Source organism: Pyxicephalus adspersus, chromosome Z, assembly GCF_032062135.1.
Source record: "Pyxicephalus adspersus chromosome Z, UCB_Pads_2.0, whole genome shotgun sequence".
NCBI lineage: Eukaryota > Metazoa > Chordata > Amphibia > Anura > Pyxicephalidae > Pyxicephalus > Pyxicephalus adspersus.
The window spans coordinates 25,741,310-25,763,045 of NC_092871.1; the positions used below are offsets into that span (position 1 = coordinate 25,741,310).

Genomic DNA, 21,736 nt, shown 5'->3' on the forward strand with positions numbered 1-21,736 from the left:
TTAGTGGTCCATGACATCCAAAAGGTTGGGGACCACTGATCTAGTTTCTGCCTTTTTTTTTTCTCCATGAACAGTAGAAATAGTAATTTCATAGAAGTTCATTTACATACACATGGTCACCAGGTTTCAGCTTATAAAACTAAGAATACTTTTGTAGGAAGGATATATTTGTAACAGAGGGGCAATGCTGTCTACCAATACACATTTCAGATGTTATTCTAAGTTTAGCTAGTATATGTACCTGAACCTGACTTGGTATTAGCCTCTTCCATTGAAGGTGCATGGAAATGTGCGGACAAGAAAAGATGACCTCATATGTCTCAGGAAATGTAAATCTCAGGAATGGAAGGGCTAAAAAAGCAAACTATATGGCTGACTGAACAGCACTTATATATGTTTTACTTTCTTATACATGATTATAGTGTTTTTCATGTGTATTCAGTGGTTTGCCTAGACTTTTATATGGGGAGGCATGGGAAATGGAGAAAACGTAGCACTTCCATCCGATGGCAGTTCCACATGTGGCTAACAGCAAGCTCCATGGCATGAGTGCTACAGATGTAAAAGGTGTTGACATGTAGAACACAATAATTTTTGGCGCTCTTCGTAGAAGTATCTATGCTAAGTCCTGCGACAGAAGAGGGAGTTGAAGAACAGTGAACAGCCCGACAACTAAACCAGCAGGAATTACTCTTTGAAGCCAAGTTCTACTTTATGGAAGGGCAGAATCGTGCAGGAAAGTGATCTTTAACCAGAATTTGGGTGTTCTAAATACCTAAAGGCATTTAGATACCTGTTTTGTAATTGCAGCATTTAAGTACCAATTTCTACAAACAAAATGCGGATTCCACCCCTCTTCCCTGGGACCGTAAAGTCAGAAAATCTCTAATAGTGTGTTACACTAGATTAGTTGCTGTTACGGGCACCAAGCTTCGGAAAACCTGTAACTAGTCTATGGTATCCGAGTGGTTTAAGAATTCTATGAAGTGTGAAAATCTGCAGTGTGAGATCATCCAAGAAAATGATGCTTCTGACTGCTGGTCTTAGGAGAATTGAAGTTTGATTTGTAGATGACATTACTGTTCTGCTCACTGTTCTAGAGATTAGGCTGTACCTAAGTACAAGAAAATCTCTGCTTCTTGCTACTTCTTTGTACTTACTCTTGCTGCATTTAGATCTTTACCAAGGTAGTTCACATTAGCCTCTAAGATGACCACCTCCACAAGGAAACAAGGTGTGACATGGTAAGCCAAGATGGGACAAAAATAGAGTCAATAGGTAATGCTGGTTACTTTTTCAACAGTGCAGGTCTTTTTTAAATTACCTTTCTTGCAAAAAAATGTAAATTGTAAATTCCTACCGATCTGCTCATGGAATGGCATTGCCCTCAGGTCTTCAGTTCCTAAAACAATCGTTATGCTCAGCTTGAATCATTATACAGCTAAACACACAATTCTTTATATTTACCTGGTGCTGTTACCGTTTAGCCATTAGGTTTAGGTAACCATTTTCTTTACAATGATTTATATAATAACAACCAACAGAAGAAACACAACGCAGTTTAACCAAGAATTTTATATACTTTATTAAAAGATCAAAAAATAAACAACAATATAGAAGTAACATACTAAAATGAGTAGCATTATGCACATTTCTAAAGCACATACAAGCACTACAGCAATATAATCTGGCAAAGAAAAAAAAAAGGAAAGTGGAAAAAAAAGTACATCCTGTCGGTAACAGTTGAGGGAATGATTTTATTACATTCTACAGTTGATAAACGAAACTGAGCTGTCACAATTCTTTCTTCTGAGCACGATCTAAGGCTGTGGATTAAGAGTAAGGTAGTAATCGCAGTAGCCTGTTCTGGTACACAGTGAGCATGCAGCAGCAGTTACATATAGAACTGTTTCACTGCAAGAGAAGCTAGGCCTTTGACAGTGAAGTGATCCAGGCCTTGCTATGTGGAAGAAAAACAGACCAAATACTTTGTTGTGTCTGTATCCGTAACATGTTCTTCTCCTTTTATAGTGTAAGATGTTTTAGTGCTGGAGATAAAAAAAAAGCTCTGTAAGGATTGACCACACATACAAACCCACTAAGAACCATATTTTTATATCCTACTTTGATCTATTGACCTATAAATGAAATGTACTCATGTATCTATTGTATAATTTAGTCTGTACAGTATCTGTAGATATCAGTAGACCAAGCTGGATAGATCCCAATAGTGAAATAGATAACTGCTGAACCTAAGCTCTTTCCTTTTGTGATCTGTGGAAATACAGGCTTCCTGGCTCCTATACTGGCCATTGGATGCCCCTCATCGGACAATTGTAATTTGTACAGACTGAGGTTCAATATACAATATAGTTCTTTATGGGGTATTAGGGATTGCAGCAGATAACATTTAGATACTTGGCAGAAAACTACTGTTCCCTCTCAGTTTAAGATAAGTGTGCCACCACAGGCATAGGACTTCTGTATATCTGACATTTCTTACAAATACCAGAAGTGGAGGATAGAAAAGAGTATCTGTAGGCTAGTCTCACATAACTCAATACCACAGTGACCTAATATATAGATCTTTTTGTTCCTCAGTTTGACCATGGGAACACATATACGCTGGTTTACCTAATATATATGATATGAATGTTGCCTAATATTCCTGTCTAGCATGGATATGGTAGGTTATGATTCATGCAATGATGATACCAGGAAAAGAAATGATCATCTGGGGTCTATGTTGTTTCTAATAAATGACTGCCCCCTATGATATTGGCTGATGCATTTAGCTAAAGAGTAAATTAGGGTTGCCCCTAGTTCCTACCATAACTGATATGACAATGATCCCTTTAGGTTTTCATCTGAGCCTTCTTTTGCTGGAATGGCAAACTCACAATTGGCCCCAAAGATGGAATTCTTTAACTCCATGGCCCAATCATTTTTTCTGGTCTTGGTATGCTAAAGGTTTCTGCTGCCATTACTCAGGTCATAAAAGACCACTTTTCTTAAGGAGATCCCCAGGTAAACAACTCAGCCATGAGATTTAGGCAACCCTGCCAGACACATGACACCACATTTTGTCCTCTCTGGATCTCAAGCTTTTGATAGGTCAATGAAAAAGCAGCAGGAAACTGATCAGAGATCATCTCCTCATCTCATATTTGTATGCGGCCTATATTTAACTCCCAGTTCGAGTTCTTCTGTACAACCAGGTAGCTAAAACTGTTACACTAGAAGTATTTTGAATGCATTTCATGAAGTTTTTGACTAGAGTTAATTGTTTAGGAATCTAGCTTATGCATTTACAATTACACTGTTACTGTAAGTGACTGCAGGTGTCAATATAGGCTTGGTGGGCTTGTATGCTGTCAAAGTCTTGGTAGTCATCTTTACAGAGTTACAGAAAACTCCAACACATCTAAGTTTTAGAACAAGATTCAAAACATTATGTTACCACCTGGATCACAAGATTTCTTTTCTGCATTCATGTATACTAAAATGCATCACCTACAGAAACATAGAGTATGTGTTACCTTTATTCTCATCCCCTCATCTGCTAGACTATAAAGAGCCATGGCAACAAAATGGCTTCCATCAGTTCGTTAGAGCTGTTTCTTGTGTACAGTAGAATTTCTGTGTCAGGTTATTTCATTCTGTCATTTGTGTGTGTGTGGCAAAAAAAGGCAAAGTTAAATGAAGCTGTACTGTCACATACATGTGGTTTCTGCAACTTTCAAGACAAAATAGGACATTATTTTACCTGTTAAAAGAGGAGAAGTGAAAACCGCTGGAGAAGAGAGATGGGCCGCTTTAAATGCATACATTAAAATAGTGCAAAAAGATTGTCGATTGATGTGGGAGGAAATGCAGTCCTTTGCAGCTGCAAAATATGAATATTTCTAGTGCTAGGAAAAGGCTTTGATTCTATGTAAATCCACATTGTTAACCAGGAAATGAATTGCCATGTGTGGTTATTTTTATGGAAAAAAATAATAATTTATGTCAAAAACATAAAAATTAAACATTAAAACATTTTTTAAATAAAAGCAATTTGCATAGATTTTGTAGTGCTCATTAACATGAATGCTCCTGGCTGTATTGGGAAATGTCTAGGTAGACTAATAGGCACAATATTTAGCAGAGGTGTGTAAGTAGTGACGTATATAGCAGTAGTATCCACGTTAATATGTTGTATCAAAATATGTGCCCCTAGGGTTGTATTTATGCATTTTTCGCCCATCAATTCAGCTTTCGGATTGATCACAGCCCTTCGAATCCCTATGAATTGCTCCTTACACAAGATTCATTCTGTCACCCACTGGCCAATTATCAAAAGTGAACAGCAGTCATAATCAATCTTCTAATGAATGAATGGCTGAATTGACAGGGAAATCATTTGAAAATACATCCCACAGGGTAAGCAACAAGAAGACATTGCTTTTGTTTGTGGAAAACATGTCTGCATAATATTCCAAAGGCTGCAGTGCAGTCTGATAAATCATTTATCCATCTAATCCTATTTGGCCATTATTTGTATTGAAAGGAGCAAAATACTGCACTACAAATATATAAAAGATGAAAATACAATGTTAAGATTTACAATGTACAATCAAATTCCTTTTCCTTTTTTTGATAATGTAGCAGCATCAATCAAAAGCTTACCAACGGTCTTCACTTGTCTGCTCTTTCACATTTTGAAACAAACATAAAGTGAAAAAGATTTCCCTATTATGGAGATGGAGCTGTCTTATTACAGAGCAGAGATCTTAAGTTTATATAAAGAGTAATTCATTTCAATGTGGATGCAAGACTGGAAAAACTTTGTACTTTGTCCTCTAGGGGGCCCCATTCATTTTTTCGCTCAGATTGGTTAATAACGGATCGGCTCCTCTGCATGCTGCAAAATAATAGTAAGCTCACTTTTTCAGATGGTTCAAGCATTTAGTCTGATGCTAAATGAAGGCATTAAAGAATGCGTATGGATTGGCAAGGCTTGCAGATGACCTTGTGATTCACATACCCTACACAGCATAGCAAGGCAGGTGGCACCACTATCATCAACGGTATCTTTGCAGCTTCCTGTGTCACAGGACAATAAACTGGCGTATGAATTGCTGTTTGATTGTCCAATGAGCAGGCAGCAGATGCCAGAACCTGTACAGCCTAACCAGGACATGGCAAAGTCATCTGGGTGTACGATGTGATGAGATTTGTCAATCCCAAGAATGGTTAAAATAAATCATTATTTCTCTGTAGTTTGCCATTGGCCCGGAGCTCTACTTTAAATAAGCCTCTTGTCTCTCACTTAATATTTTAAGTATTTTTTTTTGTTTTAAACACAGAAGATCAAAGCTTTGACTTAAGCAGACAGCACTTGACAACGTTAATATGCTTTATTCTCCATAAAAAGAAGATCGTTTTCACAGCATGTTTTGTGCTGCAAATTGAAGTTTACCGGGTGCTGCATATTAAGCTATGGCAACCTACAAAGCTTTTTGCAACAGCAAAGCAACAACATGCTTTTTGAGGTTTTTTTTAAAGTTTTTATAGCAAAATGCCTTCTCTTCAAAGCCTTATTTATACCTATCTCATTTACAAACTTTTCCTGTGTTTTTTATGGACTTTTATATTCAAAATATGTTCCAAGTTCATTTTTTTACATTTTTATATTTTTTTTTCCATTCTTGGACTATGTACATAAGTGCAAAAAAGGTGTGTCTCACACATTCGTACACTAACTGAATCAGTTTAACTGCAGCATATTGTATCTTCAACACTGTTGAAGCAGCATATCATGTTCAGGGATAAAATAAAAAATAAAAAGACCATCGCTTCCCTCACACTGAGTATGGACAAGTGATTGCAGTACATAATAGAAATAATACATTCCTCATCATCCCCAAGAGTAACCAAAGACCGATTGCAATTGTTCGGGATCATGCACAAATAGTATAGCTGGTGCTTTACATCTTTTAGGATAACCAGAATGAGGCATCATGGTAAATGGCGTTAAAGGTGTGTGTGTGTTTTTTTTACAAAATTAAAATTTGACCCCGCTATGTGGTAATGCACACACACACACCCCATTTTCACTCTAATGCAGTACCACATGTATATGAATCCTGGTATTGCATCTTCACCAATGACATAGAACAATTGATGGCTGTGTATATCCAAAAGGTCAAATCTTAATCCCCCGAGTAAATACAAAAAGCAGGGCAAGGGACCTGCATCTGCTTACAAAGGGAGTGTGGTTGACCCCACCTAATTGCATTGTTCAAATTGTAATTTAGCTTTCAAACAGCAAAGAGTTTGCTGATTCTTTCCCTAGGAAAAGCGGCATGCTATCCCCATTTGCTCATGTTTGCCCCAGTTGTCATCTGATCTCAGGCATTCATTGCTCCTATTCGGTCTATGGTTCCTGACATTATGTTTATGTACTATTGTAGGTCCAATAATAATGTTATGTCTAACAACGTAAATCATAGCCTGATTCTGGTACCCTTTAAAAACCTCCCTCATATTTCTCAGAATGGAATTGTTGAACTTTATTTTTTACATGGTGCAAATGATGTAGAGTGAATTATAGCAACAAGTATAAAATTCACTATCCAGACTTCTGTGTAAGTACTCATTACTGAACCTTGCACCGTGTGATAAAATAAAGCCTCTCATTTATATGATAACATGGGTAACATTCTCCAGAGTCACATGCATTAAACAGCCTTCCAAGGCTAGCCATAGGTAGCCTAACCAGAGGCTCTCCAACTGCTTTTCAAACACAACTTAGAAATTCTCCATCAACTAGAGGTTTTCAGAGCACACCAGGACCTGGAGTTCCTCTACAAGTAGAAGGTGGAGTAGCCTTGACTATAAGACAGAGCAAATGTCATTCGTGAACATACTAAACTACAGCAATGATTGAGCAGAAATGGAAAGGGAAATCCTTAACATGAAATGCAGCTAAAAGGTCATTCCGCACTATTTTACAGACTGCTTATATAAATTAGTACTAAAATATCCCAGCAGTTTTTAATGTAAATCTTTTTATTATCATTTTGTAGGCTGAACTAGTTTTCAAAGTGACTAAATGGATTTATGAGCAAATGACATGAAATGGATTTAAGGCCTGTTAAAAAGTTGCCCCCACACTCTATTCTTCAAATACTGTGGAATAACCATGACCACACAACAAAAGTTTTCTTTAAACCTGACTTCTTTGGTGCCTGTTCAACACAACACAAAACAACATAACTGGGAAATCACATTGAAACATTTATACCTTTCCTGGAGTTACAGAAATACAGCACCAAGGACAGGGATGGGATATGAAGGTCAATACAATTATGAAAGCTGCAGAAGCCCTTTAGATTCATCAGGGTTCCATTCAAACTATTTCCACAATGAGTAATTGCAACAACTTCTCATAGTAAAGAACATTTCAATCAATATCCTAAAACAAAGATGGCCCTAATCCTGCTTCACTCAAGCAGCAGTCTAGTTGTGTTATCAATATAGGTCAATAAAAGAAAATAAAAGTAAATCCTATTTGCTTAGGCGACTAGAATTACATATGGCAAATCACTAAGATAGAACGTGACCAGCTGGATCTGCTAGTGAAATCTTGTACAACTTTAACATGCAATGGCTCTTAATGAGAACAACTGTATATTATTACTAGACTCCAGTTGCTATGGGAGTTCCAATAGATCTAGTCAAAAAGAAGATTTGCAGTTTTTTTCTTTGTCCTTTAAAAATCTATGCAACAGGAATATAGAATTCAAAATATTCATGTTGCATTGTGTTTATGTCAGCAACACAGGCAATCCAGAGCTACTTGCATTTGAGTGAAGCAGGGGGGTTGTAGTAGAATAAGCCAACAAGTCATACAGACCCAACTTCAACAACTGCTGATGAATCAGAGCCTAAGTATATCTACAGTGACAAGAACAACCTCTTGAATAATAACAATAAAGGCTAATTTATCCAAACACATATTTTAGTTGTGGTTGAATATCTATAAATTTGAAGCACCCATTGACCATTCAAAGATTCCCAGGACTCCCAGTATTGTAATTCCCCATCCCTCAACAATCATAAGCTTAACGCTTGTTTTCAGGCTTTGCAAGCTTCAGTGTTCTCTCCAACCCCTTTTAACCAGGCGTACCACCTGGCTCTTTTCATTAACCACCCAGCAGTTTTTGGGTGGTTACTGAAAATTAGGGTCACAATACAGGGGCCACCACCCGCCTACAGCTTCTATCCACCCGGCTTGAAAAATTTTCTGGGTTAAACACTGAGCTTGTTAGTTAAACTGCGAAACAGGGACCAATAGGGAATTCCAAAGGAGACTTCTGGAACACCAGCCAACACTGCATTGGATTTAAGGAGAGCCACAAACAGTCCAATGGGTACTCTTCGGAATATATTGGTGTACACCTAAAACTGAGACTTTTTGAGTGGAAATTGGATCAAAAATCTAGTTTTAAATGTAATATAATTAAAAAGAAAATATTTTTTTTTATTTTGACAGTATCAAACTGTACCGTTATCAAGCTCATACGGATACACTTCATTTAATTTACATGTGAAAATGTCAAAAATAATGTATCTTGAAAAGGTAGCCATGTTGTAGACTTGTTGCTACAGCAACAACTTAATATAATTTTCATAATTAATCTATGATTGTAGGAATTTAGGATGATCTTATTCTTAAACTGTATATGATCTAGTATAAGTAATCCACTTCATGCCTATTGTGGACATGGTAATTCAACTAAATGGAGTTTGATATATACGTTTTAAAGTCATTCAGTCCTTCAAACTCATTAGTAACTATAAATATCTTCAAACTGAATATAATGAAACAGAAATTCCATGATACAGAATGGATGTGATATGAATCATCTAACTCATGACCAAACAGTAATGCAGTTGTATATTTAATATATATCTTTATATTTACATTAAACAGATAAAACGATTGACCTGATTACCAGTCTGTGCTGAAGAAAACAGAACAGCCTGATTCCCGAAATTGGAACACATCTTTGTTAGCACAACCCGTAGCAACTATGCCTAGATAGTCATATATCGATTTCTGAAAATCAACATTTTCATAAATAGACATCTCTCATGCTATTCTGTTTTGTCTATAGGCTTCCGATTTCAGTGTTCAAAAATATTATTTTTGGTTTTCAACAGGTTGTGTTTACTCTGTCAAGCAATACTGACATGTTTTAACTCATTTTCAAAGTATATTGCCTCAGTGCAAATGTATCTCAACCATGTATATCTGTATTTTAAAAAAAGATCCCCAGGAAACTTACATTTTGTTTTGAGTCCCTCTCAAAGTGACCTTGTCATTACAGTAGGATAATGACATATAAAACAGTAAAGGAAGAAATACATGTACCTTTTATGCGGCTTGCGTCTTGAGGTGCTGCCACAAAACCGATGGAATGAGTTGAATATCTGTTCCACCGCATGCATTGGTTCCTTCCAATTGCCCATACATGTAAAAATGTACAAATCACATGAAGTAGCAGAAGGAACCACTTCATGAGCGGGGTTAGTTGTATTTACACAATCAAAAGGGTCTGTGGGTTGCACTGCGGCAGCATTTTAGGACACAGGTCACCGAAACATTGGGTACAATGTCCTCCTATTTTACAGGTGTGACTTTTTTTAACCTGTAGTGACAAAGTTTTTTAAGACTTTCAAAAAAAAAAATCCTAATTTGATCAAAAGGGAAGGCTCTTTAATAAGTCACTCAGCTCCATACTTTTCACAGAAGAACTAAAGGCTGTGTGAAGCAGCAAATGATAACGGATGAGACTGTTCTATGAGAATCAACAATTCCCAGCATAACCTATTTCTACAAGCCTAGACTCCACACAGCTTTAGGTTCTCCATAGAATATAGGTTTGAAATCCCTAACTAAACTAAAGTAAAAGGAAACGTTTTTTAATAAGAACTGGTCTTCATACATGTACATGAATTTGCTTTTCATAGCCGTATGTAACTGATACCACAAATTCACATATATCAGCACTGATGCCAGCTACAGCTGATCACAAGGCTTTATGACACCAAATCCTGCCTGGCACTCGCCCTAAATGCACATTTACAGTGACAGGTGGACAGCTATGGTTTTAGTGAGCCTTAGTCACAAGTGGTAAATGCTGGTGCCTGTTTAAATGTGCCCCTAAAGAGCAGCTGGTTCTAGTTAAAGTATCTAAAGGTGGTGTTTATGATTATATTTAGCAAAGAAAAGTGGAATAAGAAAAAAATCAGCATGTGTCAGTTTTATAGAATGAATAATTCAGGCATAATAAGGTTCTAGGATGAATAAGCAGATTATTTTCATTGGTGCCCATATCCAGTCAATCCATCAAGTTGGATTGATATCCGATAGGTGGTTTATTATTATGCAGTGCTGGGAATTATTTCCTTAGCTTAGTCCAGGGGGATAATAATCTCATTTCATGTTAGAATCAGAATGTTTTGTACATAGCAAAACTGCCTTGCAGGAGGAAACCTGTCTCTAGTGAAATCAGGGTATTCAGGATTTGGAGAACTCGTCTAAATTTATAGTGATGTGCAAGAACTCTCCATTGTTAGTCTGGACTCTATCCAGCTGTGAATCTGAAATGCTAACCATTGCACCACAGTCTAGGCTGTACATAAATATGAAATAAATCAATGTACAATATCTAGATTAAAAGTTTGGATGGGATATGGATTCTTAAATCATACACCATAGAGTAGTGAATTTTTAACGAGATGATAATACAAGGTCTGTTGTAACTCCCCTGCTAAATGGAGCCAATAATCCTTAGAAAAGGGAGATTTGAAAATTCCACTTGGTAAACAAAATATAATTATCAACACCTCCATACATATGGATGGAATGAATGAATATGTAATCAAAATTAGAGAAGGTACATAATAAAATCTCCTAATGGCAGCAACAGTATCCATAAATAGTCATACTACACTCGGATGATAACACCATCGTTCAGAGCCAGAAATATACTTTGTATGTAGTATAATTATCACAATATTCCTCCCGGAGAGGAAAATAATATAGTACAGAGCTGTAAAATCCCCTCTGTGGATAACCTCAATCCTGGGTAAAGTAAATCATGGCTGGGGATATAAATCCATCTGCTGCTGTACAACCATCTGCAGTGAGTTACCAATGTGTTTCGACCTTTAATGAGGAGTACTGTGATACTTATGCTACATAAAGAGTGAATTTCGGACTGCTTTTGGTATTATCTGAGTGAGTTCCAAAGTATTTTGATCATTTATACATACTTTTGTGGCTAGCAGGAGTCTGTTTGAATTGTTCTTCCCTTGAATTTTGATTACATAAATTCTATCAATATGAATTTTTTTTTAGTATCATTTATAGAGGAGACTGCAGAGGCTTTTTGTTATCTCTAGCCTGACATATGCCTATCTGTAGGTCATAAGATCTTCTAAAAAAATATCCTAGAATGTAAAAAATATGTAAATTAGCTGGTGACATAAAAATGTAAGTTCAGACAGAGATGTAAATTAAATAGAATCTTTGCTGAAGAGGCAAAAATTTTTGAAAACCAAAGTTTATATTCTCTAACACTTCAAAAAATTTGCGCCAAACATGCTAACCTCAGTCAAAACAATTATTAAAAAAAAATCAGAATTATCCTGTGAAAGTTTAATAGCAAAAATGTATAACTTTAAAAAAAAAAAATTAGTAAAGATTTTTTTATTTAAAGACTCCAGTTTATTAACTCGTCTCTCTGCTAGTATTTTTTTTTATTACAGACTACACTAAAATATTGGTGCAAGTAGAAATCAGTTTATAAACTAAAAAAAATGAATACCATGGCTGAATATGAAATCATATTTCACAAATAAAAAAAAAGAACACTGTACTTACTTTTTTTGTTATTTTCTATTTTTTTCATTCACTCCCTTACATCTAATTACATTATCATTCAGAAAAAAATATCTTAAAATCTAACAAACAAGTTAAGAATACGAACTTTCCCTCCTAGAGACCCGTTATATCCAAATTTCAGCATTCTTGCATATTATTTGCATAAGGCTGATAGAAATGGACTAACAGAAACAACTTTGGATAAATAAAACAGAATATAAACAAAAAAAACAAAAAGCATAGGTTTCTTAAAGTGTACCTATTGTGACACCATACTATAGTCAGCCATATTCCAGGCTGAGATAATAATGATGCAGCCTATACAACTACTGAAGCCTAAGGGCTTGTTCACACTTGTGCTTTAGCGTGGGATAGGATAAACAGTGGTTTAGATGATGTTTCATATGGTGAAAGTCTCTTTCCCTTGTGTGTCTTTTACTATGTTGCAATAAAAACATGATTAAATAAAAGCATGCAGTATTTTATATTAAATGGCATGCACACTAAGGTCTATTAAATCTAGATGGGTCATGAGCTGTCACTATTGACTCCTTAAGGTTTCTTTTGACCATTTTCTCATCTAAAACTAAGATTAAAAGGTGCATAAACAATGGCATTGTAGAAATTACCTTCTCAAGGTAACTCTAAGGTGGATTTACTGTTTTATGGTGGCCCCACAGAGTCAAGGTGCAGTCAACTAAAGCTGAATTTACATTTAAAGTATGGGCTTAAAGTACATCCAAATCTTCAGAGGAAAAACAAATACGTCTAGGAGCTTACTACAATAGTAGTTTGGTATAAATGATTCACCTGATATTGTCAGGAGCCTAAAAAAATTAACGGCTTACTAACACTTCCTGGTCAACAGTGGCTACGCTCAAGCTCCATGCCTGCATGGCACTAGGGAGGTAGCCACAGCCAACGAAGCAAGTGCTGATACGTCCTACACTTTGCTTCAAAATAATTCTCATTCCTGCTTCCCATTTTAAAGTGGCACCAATAATAACCACCCACTCTCAGCTCACTGCAGAAAGTGTTCTTTCCTACCTTCAGGCCTACTTTTTTATTCCTCTTTCTTAATACTGCCTACTGTGAACTGTGCCGAGTTTCATTGGATACATGCGCACTATATTATGAGACATGTAGTCCCAAACAGACGCTGGACTTTACCATGAACAGAAGTGCACTCAACCAGGAAGTGGTGAAGTGAGCAGCGGACCCCTGCATGCGATATGTGAAAAAGACACAACATTGTAGATTTTTCACCATATGAAACACAAAATACCAGTTGTTAAAAGGACAATCTACTGCTGAACAGCTTTCTGTTGGATCCTTCAGTACTATCTAACCCCTCTCACATCCAAACATTTTGTCTTGCCACCAAACATCCATGAGTAATGACACCCATATTTTAGATTTCGTATTAACCTATACTGTCATCCATTTACTACACTATATACTGTGAGCCAATAATCCATTGCAATCAGTTTATATAGTCAGGCTCTGTATATACAAAGGTGTTATTAGTTTCTAATAAATGCAGTGTAGTGAACAAGCCCCATGGTATCAGCCACATCACTAAATTCTACTAACTTGGTAGGCCACATAGGTTAGAGGTGCACTTTAACATGAAAGCCATGTGCTTTCCATTTATAATTTTCTTAATTTTTTTTTTTTATTTAATTTTTTTGTAGACATAGCACAGCATCTGAAAACCAATGAATGTTTTTAGAGTCACTGATTATGTGACTGAGAAAATAAAGAAAAGAAAAAACTAAGATTACTAAGACATTTAGAGTCTGCCGACATTATTTGTTAAAACAGAGTATTTCAGCCATTGCACAACACGTATTTACAGTGCTACTTTTAAATGACTTTTGATTCCTCGGTTAATTGGAATACACATGTATAACAGCACTTTAATATCTTAGGGGTAAAAATGGTTAATTTGCTATAGAATTTATTTAGGATTTTATAAATTCAGTTGAATAAAGATGACATGAAATTTCGAAACTAAGGGGACAATGTATAGCTTATATATAAATCTCTAGGACAGTGGTGGTATTTCAAATGATGAAATAAGTGTAATGTTATTATCATTGTATCTACTGTATGTAGAAAAAACTGTTCTAGGTTTACAATCAAGCTGCTGTGGTATACACTTCAGCTGGTGGTTTGAGTTTTGTAGGTACTTGTATGTAGAGGTTTTTTTTTCTATATATATTTGTGTTTTTTCCCCCTCAACAAGAACCACTTTGATATTTGTTTCTAATAGCCTACAAATAGCCATACATGCCATGGTGATAAAAAGAAGGTGGTCTACTCACAACCAGATAAATGCAACAGACGTCCCTGTACAGAACATTAATGAATACTTCTAAGAATTACAGATGATTGTTATTACACAGAAGATTTTTTTGGTGTGCTGGAAATGTAATGATTTTTTTTTTATTTTTTATTTTTTTAACATAGGGCATATGGGCATGTCATTCTTGGTAGAAGTCTGTCCATCTATGGCGAAACTTAAGGTGCACATGAACAGGAGAGTAAGCCACAGACTGTTCTTTGAAATGGGTGGTGCATAAATAGGAACGTTCCGTATTCATGTTTACGCACCATTAAGACACACACAACACCAGCCTCATCTCATCAGAATAGTGGATTGAATTTTTCCCCACCTGTGGGTTCTTCCTGTAAAGCTGATGGACCGGTAGTTATGTCAAGAGGTCATAAAGTGCCCATAAATGCCCAGACTGGGCCTGATCATTTAACGTACATAAGAATCTTTATAGCCTGGTTTCTTACTATGAACTGCCCAGGGTATCACTTGCCTGCAGCCTGTTGTACAAAATATCTGGTAGGTATTAGTGAACAATGACTATGCATTTAGGCATTGCCTGTCACTGCTCTGCTTTATCATCTATTTAACTTTACATACATAACAGTTACTGTGGTATAACTTTTCAATACATTAGGTTAAGAGCTGGAAATAATTAGGCCTTTAACTGCTTAGAAAAGATAATTCCCATCATGCCCTGCCAGCCAAAGACGAAACAGTTTGCTGGATTTTTGTAGCCTCTAAACAGCTGAAAGGCACCATATGGGTTTGGTTTGCAGTCCCAAACACAACCCCAGTCTTAATAATAAAAAATCAAGCTTACAGGTATGGTGAATAAAACTGATACAACCTGGTGACTAATACACATAATTAGGATGAAATTTAACCATAGTCAACCTAACCTGAATGAAATGTTATTTTTAAGATAATTAAACTAGCATTTGTATTATTGTAACCACTTATCTGGCTGGCATGTTTTTGTACATACATTTAAAATGCATTTGCATGGTGAAAAACACCTTTTATGATTGGAGCAAGACTCCGTTTACAACACATATAAACAGGTGAATAATAGTGGACTGTATGAAATAACTTCATACAAACAGCTTATTTCAATGGGGTTTAAAAGGTGCTTTTTGTCAACATTAAGTAAAGAGCACATATGTTCTATACATGAGAGCAACCAACAGATTTTAGCAATAATTCAGTTTAAGCGGAGGCATGTTACGATGTTTCCTATATGAACTAATCAGATCTTTCCTTTAATCTTAAAAATTAACTAGCATAATGACATTTGGAATTTGATTAGCTGTTTTGGATTATACCTTTGCTTTTTTTGACCTCAACCTAAAAAAGTTAAGATAGCTCATAGACTTCCACTAGGAAGATAGGAGCTAAATGATGTGTGAGTGAGCCCTTATCTGTAACCAACCATGCTAAGACAGACTGGTTGATAAAGAAGGTGCTGCCATATATACAAAATTAGGTCAAGGAGTATCTATAGAAGCATTTTCCCATACAACCTGTCTGTTTAAGCATGACTGATTTCAGGTAAAAGATCAGACATCTCACACCCCTTGGTGGAGGTTATGTGTTTTTTTGCAGACCAGCCTGTTTATTCAATAGGATTTGTAGGGCTAGTTAGGATCTGATTGTTCTTTTTTTTTTAATTTATTAAATCTAATACTCCCATTCACTGAAATTGGAAAGAAATGACCACGAAATGGATTGACAGAATTAGCCCCAAAGTTTACATTCCATATACATCCCTAACGGATGTTTAAAATATATGTATAGATATATACATACAAAAAGGAATTACGATAAGGTGTCAGAACATACAAAATAAAAGTCGAACTATTTAGCACTGACAGTTCCAACGTCATTTCGTTTCATAAAGCCATATACCATGTACATTTATCTGATTTGCTTCAATCACATTTCTCACTGTTGAGGCACTCGCGCACTGTGCAAAGATCATTCAGAGAATGCAAATAGCTTTAGTTTGTCCACATTTTGTGGCAGCATTTTGAAAAACAGGAGCCAAAGTGGTTGGAACAACTCTCTTTCTATTTAAGTGCAACATCAGGTTCTTAAAGCTATTTACGTGAAACAATTATGATTGTTCTTATGTTACGCAGAAAATGACAACAGGTTAAGGATATAAACATTGTTTTTACAGGGAAGAATCCTTTGAATATCTACAAAGCATATTCAGCTACCAAGCCATTATTCATTAGATTTAACAGAGCTCCCCACACCTTCTATCTGGATGTTGATCTTCGAAGGGTCCCAAAGCCATTGAGTGTTTTGGGGGTTTTTTCAGCGCTGTTTACTATGGCTCATGAGCTGAAGTAAGAAGGGACATCTGCAATGAGCTTTATGAAAGTTTATCAACTTTATTCAATAAAGAGTGCTAATTTTTCTGTCTAGGAGCTATTAAGAATTAGAGTAAGATCAAAAGTTAATATGATACACATTTTTATCTCTGTATAGTCTTGTACATAGTATTATTTGTTTGGAAATGGAAGTGTTTGCAGAGCCAAAAAAAGCCACGAGTATTGCAGTGGAAATGTTGTGCCTAAGTAGAATTAGCACTCCTTTTTGAACAAGACTCTATATAGTTGATTTACTAAGGGGATATAAGTTGTTCACTAAGGAATGAGAATTATCACCTTGCAAGGGATATTTCACCAAATTTAGTGAAGGGGGGGAGGGGGGGGGTTCACTATGCAATGAACACCAAATCACATGCACAGTTAAGAGTCAACAGAACTACCCCTTAGTGAAAGTGATATATGCCTCGCAAGAAGATATTTCATTTTGCTATGAAAACTGTCCACATTCATTTAGTAAATCAACCTCTGAGAGTCAATATATAAAAAGGGCCAGTAAACCTGTTACAAAATGGATGCCACAAAATACTCAAACCACATATATATATGTATATATATATATATATATATATATATATGTGTGTGTGTTTATATATAAAGGAAATGTGTGACAATCTTTCTCTTAGAAAGAATAAAAAAGACTTTGGCTGATTTGTGTACCTCTTGCGGGGTCCCTTCATACTATACATATTGGTCTGACATCTTCTAACCCATGGCTAGTCTCAGGGCGAAAATGTAAATTGTTTTGTGCAGATAAAAAGTTTTGTATCTGTATTCCAGGTTTACTGACCCTCTAACTAATTAGAACACAAAAGATACAATCATCACTTCTACCCTCTATACTTCACCTACAAAAATACCCAATGTTCATGAAGCCCAATTATGTTATTTCTATCACTTCTAGTACCTTGGTATGCAAATATTAGAATAAGTGCTAAAATATTATTCATAATGTATGATGCGTATCCATTGAAATTAGGGATAGGAGAGTGCTTTAAAATGCATAATAGATTTTTATGTTAAAATGTTAAGAACATGATTTAGCTAAATAACTATCGTTTCACATTCTTCAGTACAATATTAGGACAGTGAATACTGCTTTGCAAGTCCTTACAATTTAGGGATGGTATTCATATTGTATTTGTGTTCTATATTCTGATTTGGGTACTGAAAGAAAATGGAAAAAGTAAAGGTTTTTAAAAAAAAGGAACCATATAGATTTTGCTGAAGATGAAAACATTCTTGTTTATTGTGGGCAACAACTACAAGGCCATTTTAGTTAAATGCATCTTGTATATAACAATAATTTGATAGGATTCTGGGGTTATTCAGAATTTAGGGCAGGTGCAAGATCTTGTTGAAAGATCTGTGAAAGATCTTGTTAACGTGCAAAACATATGAATGGAAAAGAGGTCCGGTCTTTTTTTGGATGCTAGGTAGCTTACTACTCTTTGCCCCTTCCTACTGGCCACACCATATGATTTAAATAGCTTTTTACCTTTGGCTTCAATATTATGTTACGATGGCCTTGTACTTGTTTCCCTCAATTTTTTTTAGAATACAAATTTTGAAAATCATCTAATTTTGCATGCAGGGAAGAAAATACAAATGTTCTGTCCATTAAGAAGTATACAGAAATGCATTGATTTTCTGTGAAATATTCTCACCCTGCCTGGTTGCCTATTATATGCCATTCTCCGTAGCACTGCGAAATGGTGAAAATAACCGGAGAAGTTTGTAATGTGAACTGCCAGCCGGCATTTTAAATCAACACATTTTCATATAGTAAAAGTTTTCCTTATTTTTCCTGCTGGGAAAAATAGACCTAAAAACCTTAGAAATGTTCTCTCACAAACGTATGCAAAACATTTAAAATTCAAGGTTGAGGGCTTCTACAAAGGCACCTATACCTGCCTTCCCACCAGGTTGTTTGGCATTCAAATGGATAATAAATAATCACAAGAGACTTTCACCCTAATATGGACTGGCATCTACAGTGGAGCGATTATTAGGGGATATGCAGGATTTTTTATGACAGTCCAAAGAGCAATGAAAGCCACAATTCAGATTAGTTGTTGAGTCAATTGAAAGATCACCATTGCTGCCTTTTTCACTGCCATGTTGAACATGATTATGTTTTGAGTCACATTTTTATATGACCAATGGCTAGAGCATAATTTTAGTCATTTGCAAATACCAGACAAGATTTTCTAAAACTACACTGCAATTTTAGATTGTAATCTATCTCAGGAAAGGTGCATTTAGCCTTTATACATTCCTGGCAATTTGTTTAAAATAAGTGCTGCAGTTCATCAGAACTATGATGCATATTACATTGGATTCTATTCCATTTACAGACAATGAGTTTTTTTTTTAGTGCAAAGAGTAATAACAGGCAGTAATCCTTGGCAACAAATAAACTTAAAGAAGTCAGAAGAGGCGTCTTTTGGTTGCAAGGATTACTCCACTTTGTACATTTCTCTTTGCATTTTTACATGAAGGCCATAGTGATAGTTTAAGAGGAAACCAAAAAAATGTAAAAGACATCAAACTATCATACAACTCATTTAAAAAAACTCTGATGAGCCTAATTCGGAACCACTTTGTCTCAGTTTGGCATAATACTAAGAACATAACAAAACAACAATGTATGTTTTAAATCACAATGAAGAAGATGGTCTTCAGTATACTGAGTATAAATGGTACACACATAAAAACGAAGGACTACGATGTAAACAAAAAAAAACAAAAAAAAACAGTTAAGATAACACTTTAAATTGTGATTCCATCAATATTATGCAGTAAAAGGAGTGTCCGCATTGTATACTCATTTAATGCGGCACATGCTGAATGGTTAAATGTGTTAAAAGTAAATGTGTTACAATAGTCTAGTATAATATCCTACGTGTGTATCTGCTTCCATAGAGCAGTGTTTCCTTTTTTATGGTTTCATATATTTTTTTTTTCATAGTGCGGTTTTCAGACATTCCCGTGTAATTTTTTTTTCTTTTGGTTAACATGTAGACTGCAGCAGGCTTACTGTCGAGGTGGTGGAGGACGCCAGTAATGGGTATTTACAGAAAGGCCATGTGTAACTTCCCACGGAGAGATTCTGATATTCCACAATTCTGCTGTTCAGAATTTCAACATGGTCTACTAGAGAGGAAAAAGAGAACAAAAAATAGGTGTTAGCAGGCAGAACTATGTAAAGAATACTAGATATCAAGATAGAAGGTATAATTTATCTATACATTAGTTTTACTTATCATTTTCATTAAATATTTTGTGAACTTTATTTACTTTGGCCCATTAAATAATTATCCTTTATTTTATAAAAGTACCTCTGTGGCTTCCATTCTGGTAATTTACATATAATGAATCCATTATATTAAAGGGTAAAGCTGATTTCCTGACTTATAAGGAAAAAATGCAGCTATGTAGTCTTTAATAAATAAAAAATGTGTTTTTTGATTAATGCAACTGACGTAAGTACCTAAACTGGACATGATAGCAGTCTCTTGAAATCCCCCTGCAACAGCGCATTGATTGGGAGGAACAGGTGTGCTGCATGAAAATATGTTATTAAGGATCTTGCTGATAGTAGGAGAAAGACAGCAAACAGAGGGGCAGCATAATCAGTGCAATGCTTCTCCTTCACTGTTCAGTCAGCATGCTGGGGATGAGATCGGCATCTCTTTGCTGTAATTAGTGTAATCCAACTGTCTTTGCTATGTAAGGGGGGCTGTGTACATTTAGGGAATGGATAGATAGAAAGAATGCAAATCCATTAGAAGGTAAAACAGTTTGATGGCTATGTGTTATATTCAAGCAGCAGGAAACATTATAGGTGTAAAGCAAAGTCTTATTGTGGCAACAATGATATCAAGTAGTTAATAAAATGATATATTTAAAACATAGGTCTACAGAATACAGCTGCCACTGAACCTGTAATTCTTGGTTAGATTTGAGTGGTGTAATTAAATTTTGTCAGTGTTGCTATGACAACATTTCACCTTCATTACAGTTTAAAGGGTTGTAATAAAGTTTCTGGAATTTGTTTTGTAGGCTTTTTTTATAGGGCAGAACAATGGTGTATAAAAGTTCTGAACCATGCAAACTGGGTGTGTCTTGGGGTATTTGACAAGGTGTCTAATACAATATATCTCCACCCATATAACTCTTCTATAGATTGTTTTATTTATTTATTTTATATTTATTACAAAATCTTGCCACCAGAAACTGCATAATACATACAATGATGGCAGCCTATTCATTCCCCTAAAATTATCTACATTGCCTTTTGGTGGCCATAGACAAAGGGCCTGATTTATTAAAGCTCTCCAAGGCTGGAGAGAATACATATTGATCAGTGAAGCTGGCTGATCCAGCAACCTGGAATGGATCTGGTTCAGGATTCTAAACATTTGGTAGCAAAAAGCAAATTACTTTGAAGAAATCCATGCCATGTTTGCTGGATCTCCCAGCTTCACTGATGAAAGTGTATTCTCTCCAGCCTTGGAGAGCTTTATTAAATCAGGGCCTTTGGGTCTGATTTTTTTTACAGCTCCCCAAGATCGGTGAAGGAAGATTATCATGGGAGAACCTGGGTGATCCAGCAAACCTGGATCTGATTTCTTAAAAATAATTTGCTACTTGGCAAATGTTTTCATTCCATTCCAGATTTGCAAGACCACCCAAGTTCACCATGATAATGCATCGTCACCAATCTTGGGGAGCTTTAATAAATCAGATCCTAGGTGTCTATGCGTAAATTCTTGAAGTGACTTGCTTGGTTTGAACTTTATACTTTTAATCACATTTAAAATAAGACATAATGTATATAATAAAGCTTTCCACATACTACATAAGATTGGTAAAATTCCTTTCCTGAAGTTAATCTCTTTATATAATAATACACTTTATGCATTGAATACACAAAAGCCTTTCAGACCAAACATGGGATAGAATCTTTGACAAACACGTCTACACAATGAAATATTTTAAATACTTGATATTCACTCTACAGACAGATACAAACTTAAACCATGGTTTAAAATAAAAACA

At 35.6% G+C, this 21,736-nt stretch overlaps 1 protein-coding gene across 7 annotated transcripts in view; it reads right to left on the minus strand.

Moving 5' to 3' along the window:
- Window positions 1-1,560: 1,560 nt before the first annotated feature.
- MBNL3 (muscleblind like splicing regulator 3) overlaps window positions 1,561-21,736 on the minus strand; it is a 112,684-nt gene continuing 92,508 nt past the window's right edge. For 4 of the 7 annotated variants that reach the window (XM_072431471.1, XM_072431464.1, XM_072431465.1 and 1 more), the window contains one exon: window positions 19,682-19,828. In XM_072431471.1, coding sequence (XP_072287572.1) covers window positions 19,816-19,828 — 13 coding nt within the window. In that variant the 3' untranslated portion in view covers window positions 19,682-19,815. Of the gene's footprint in view, window positions 19,829-21,736 lie in introns of all 7 variants that reach the window. The other 3 variants (XM_072431467.1, XM_072431468.1, XM_072431472.1) reach the window with 3 other exon arrangements.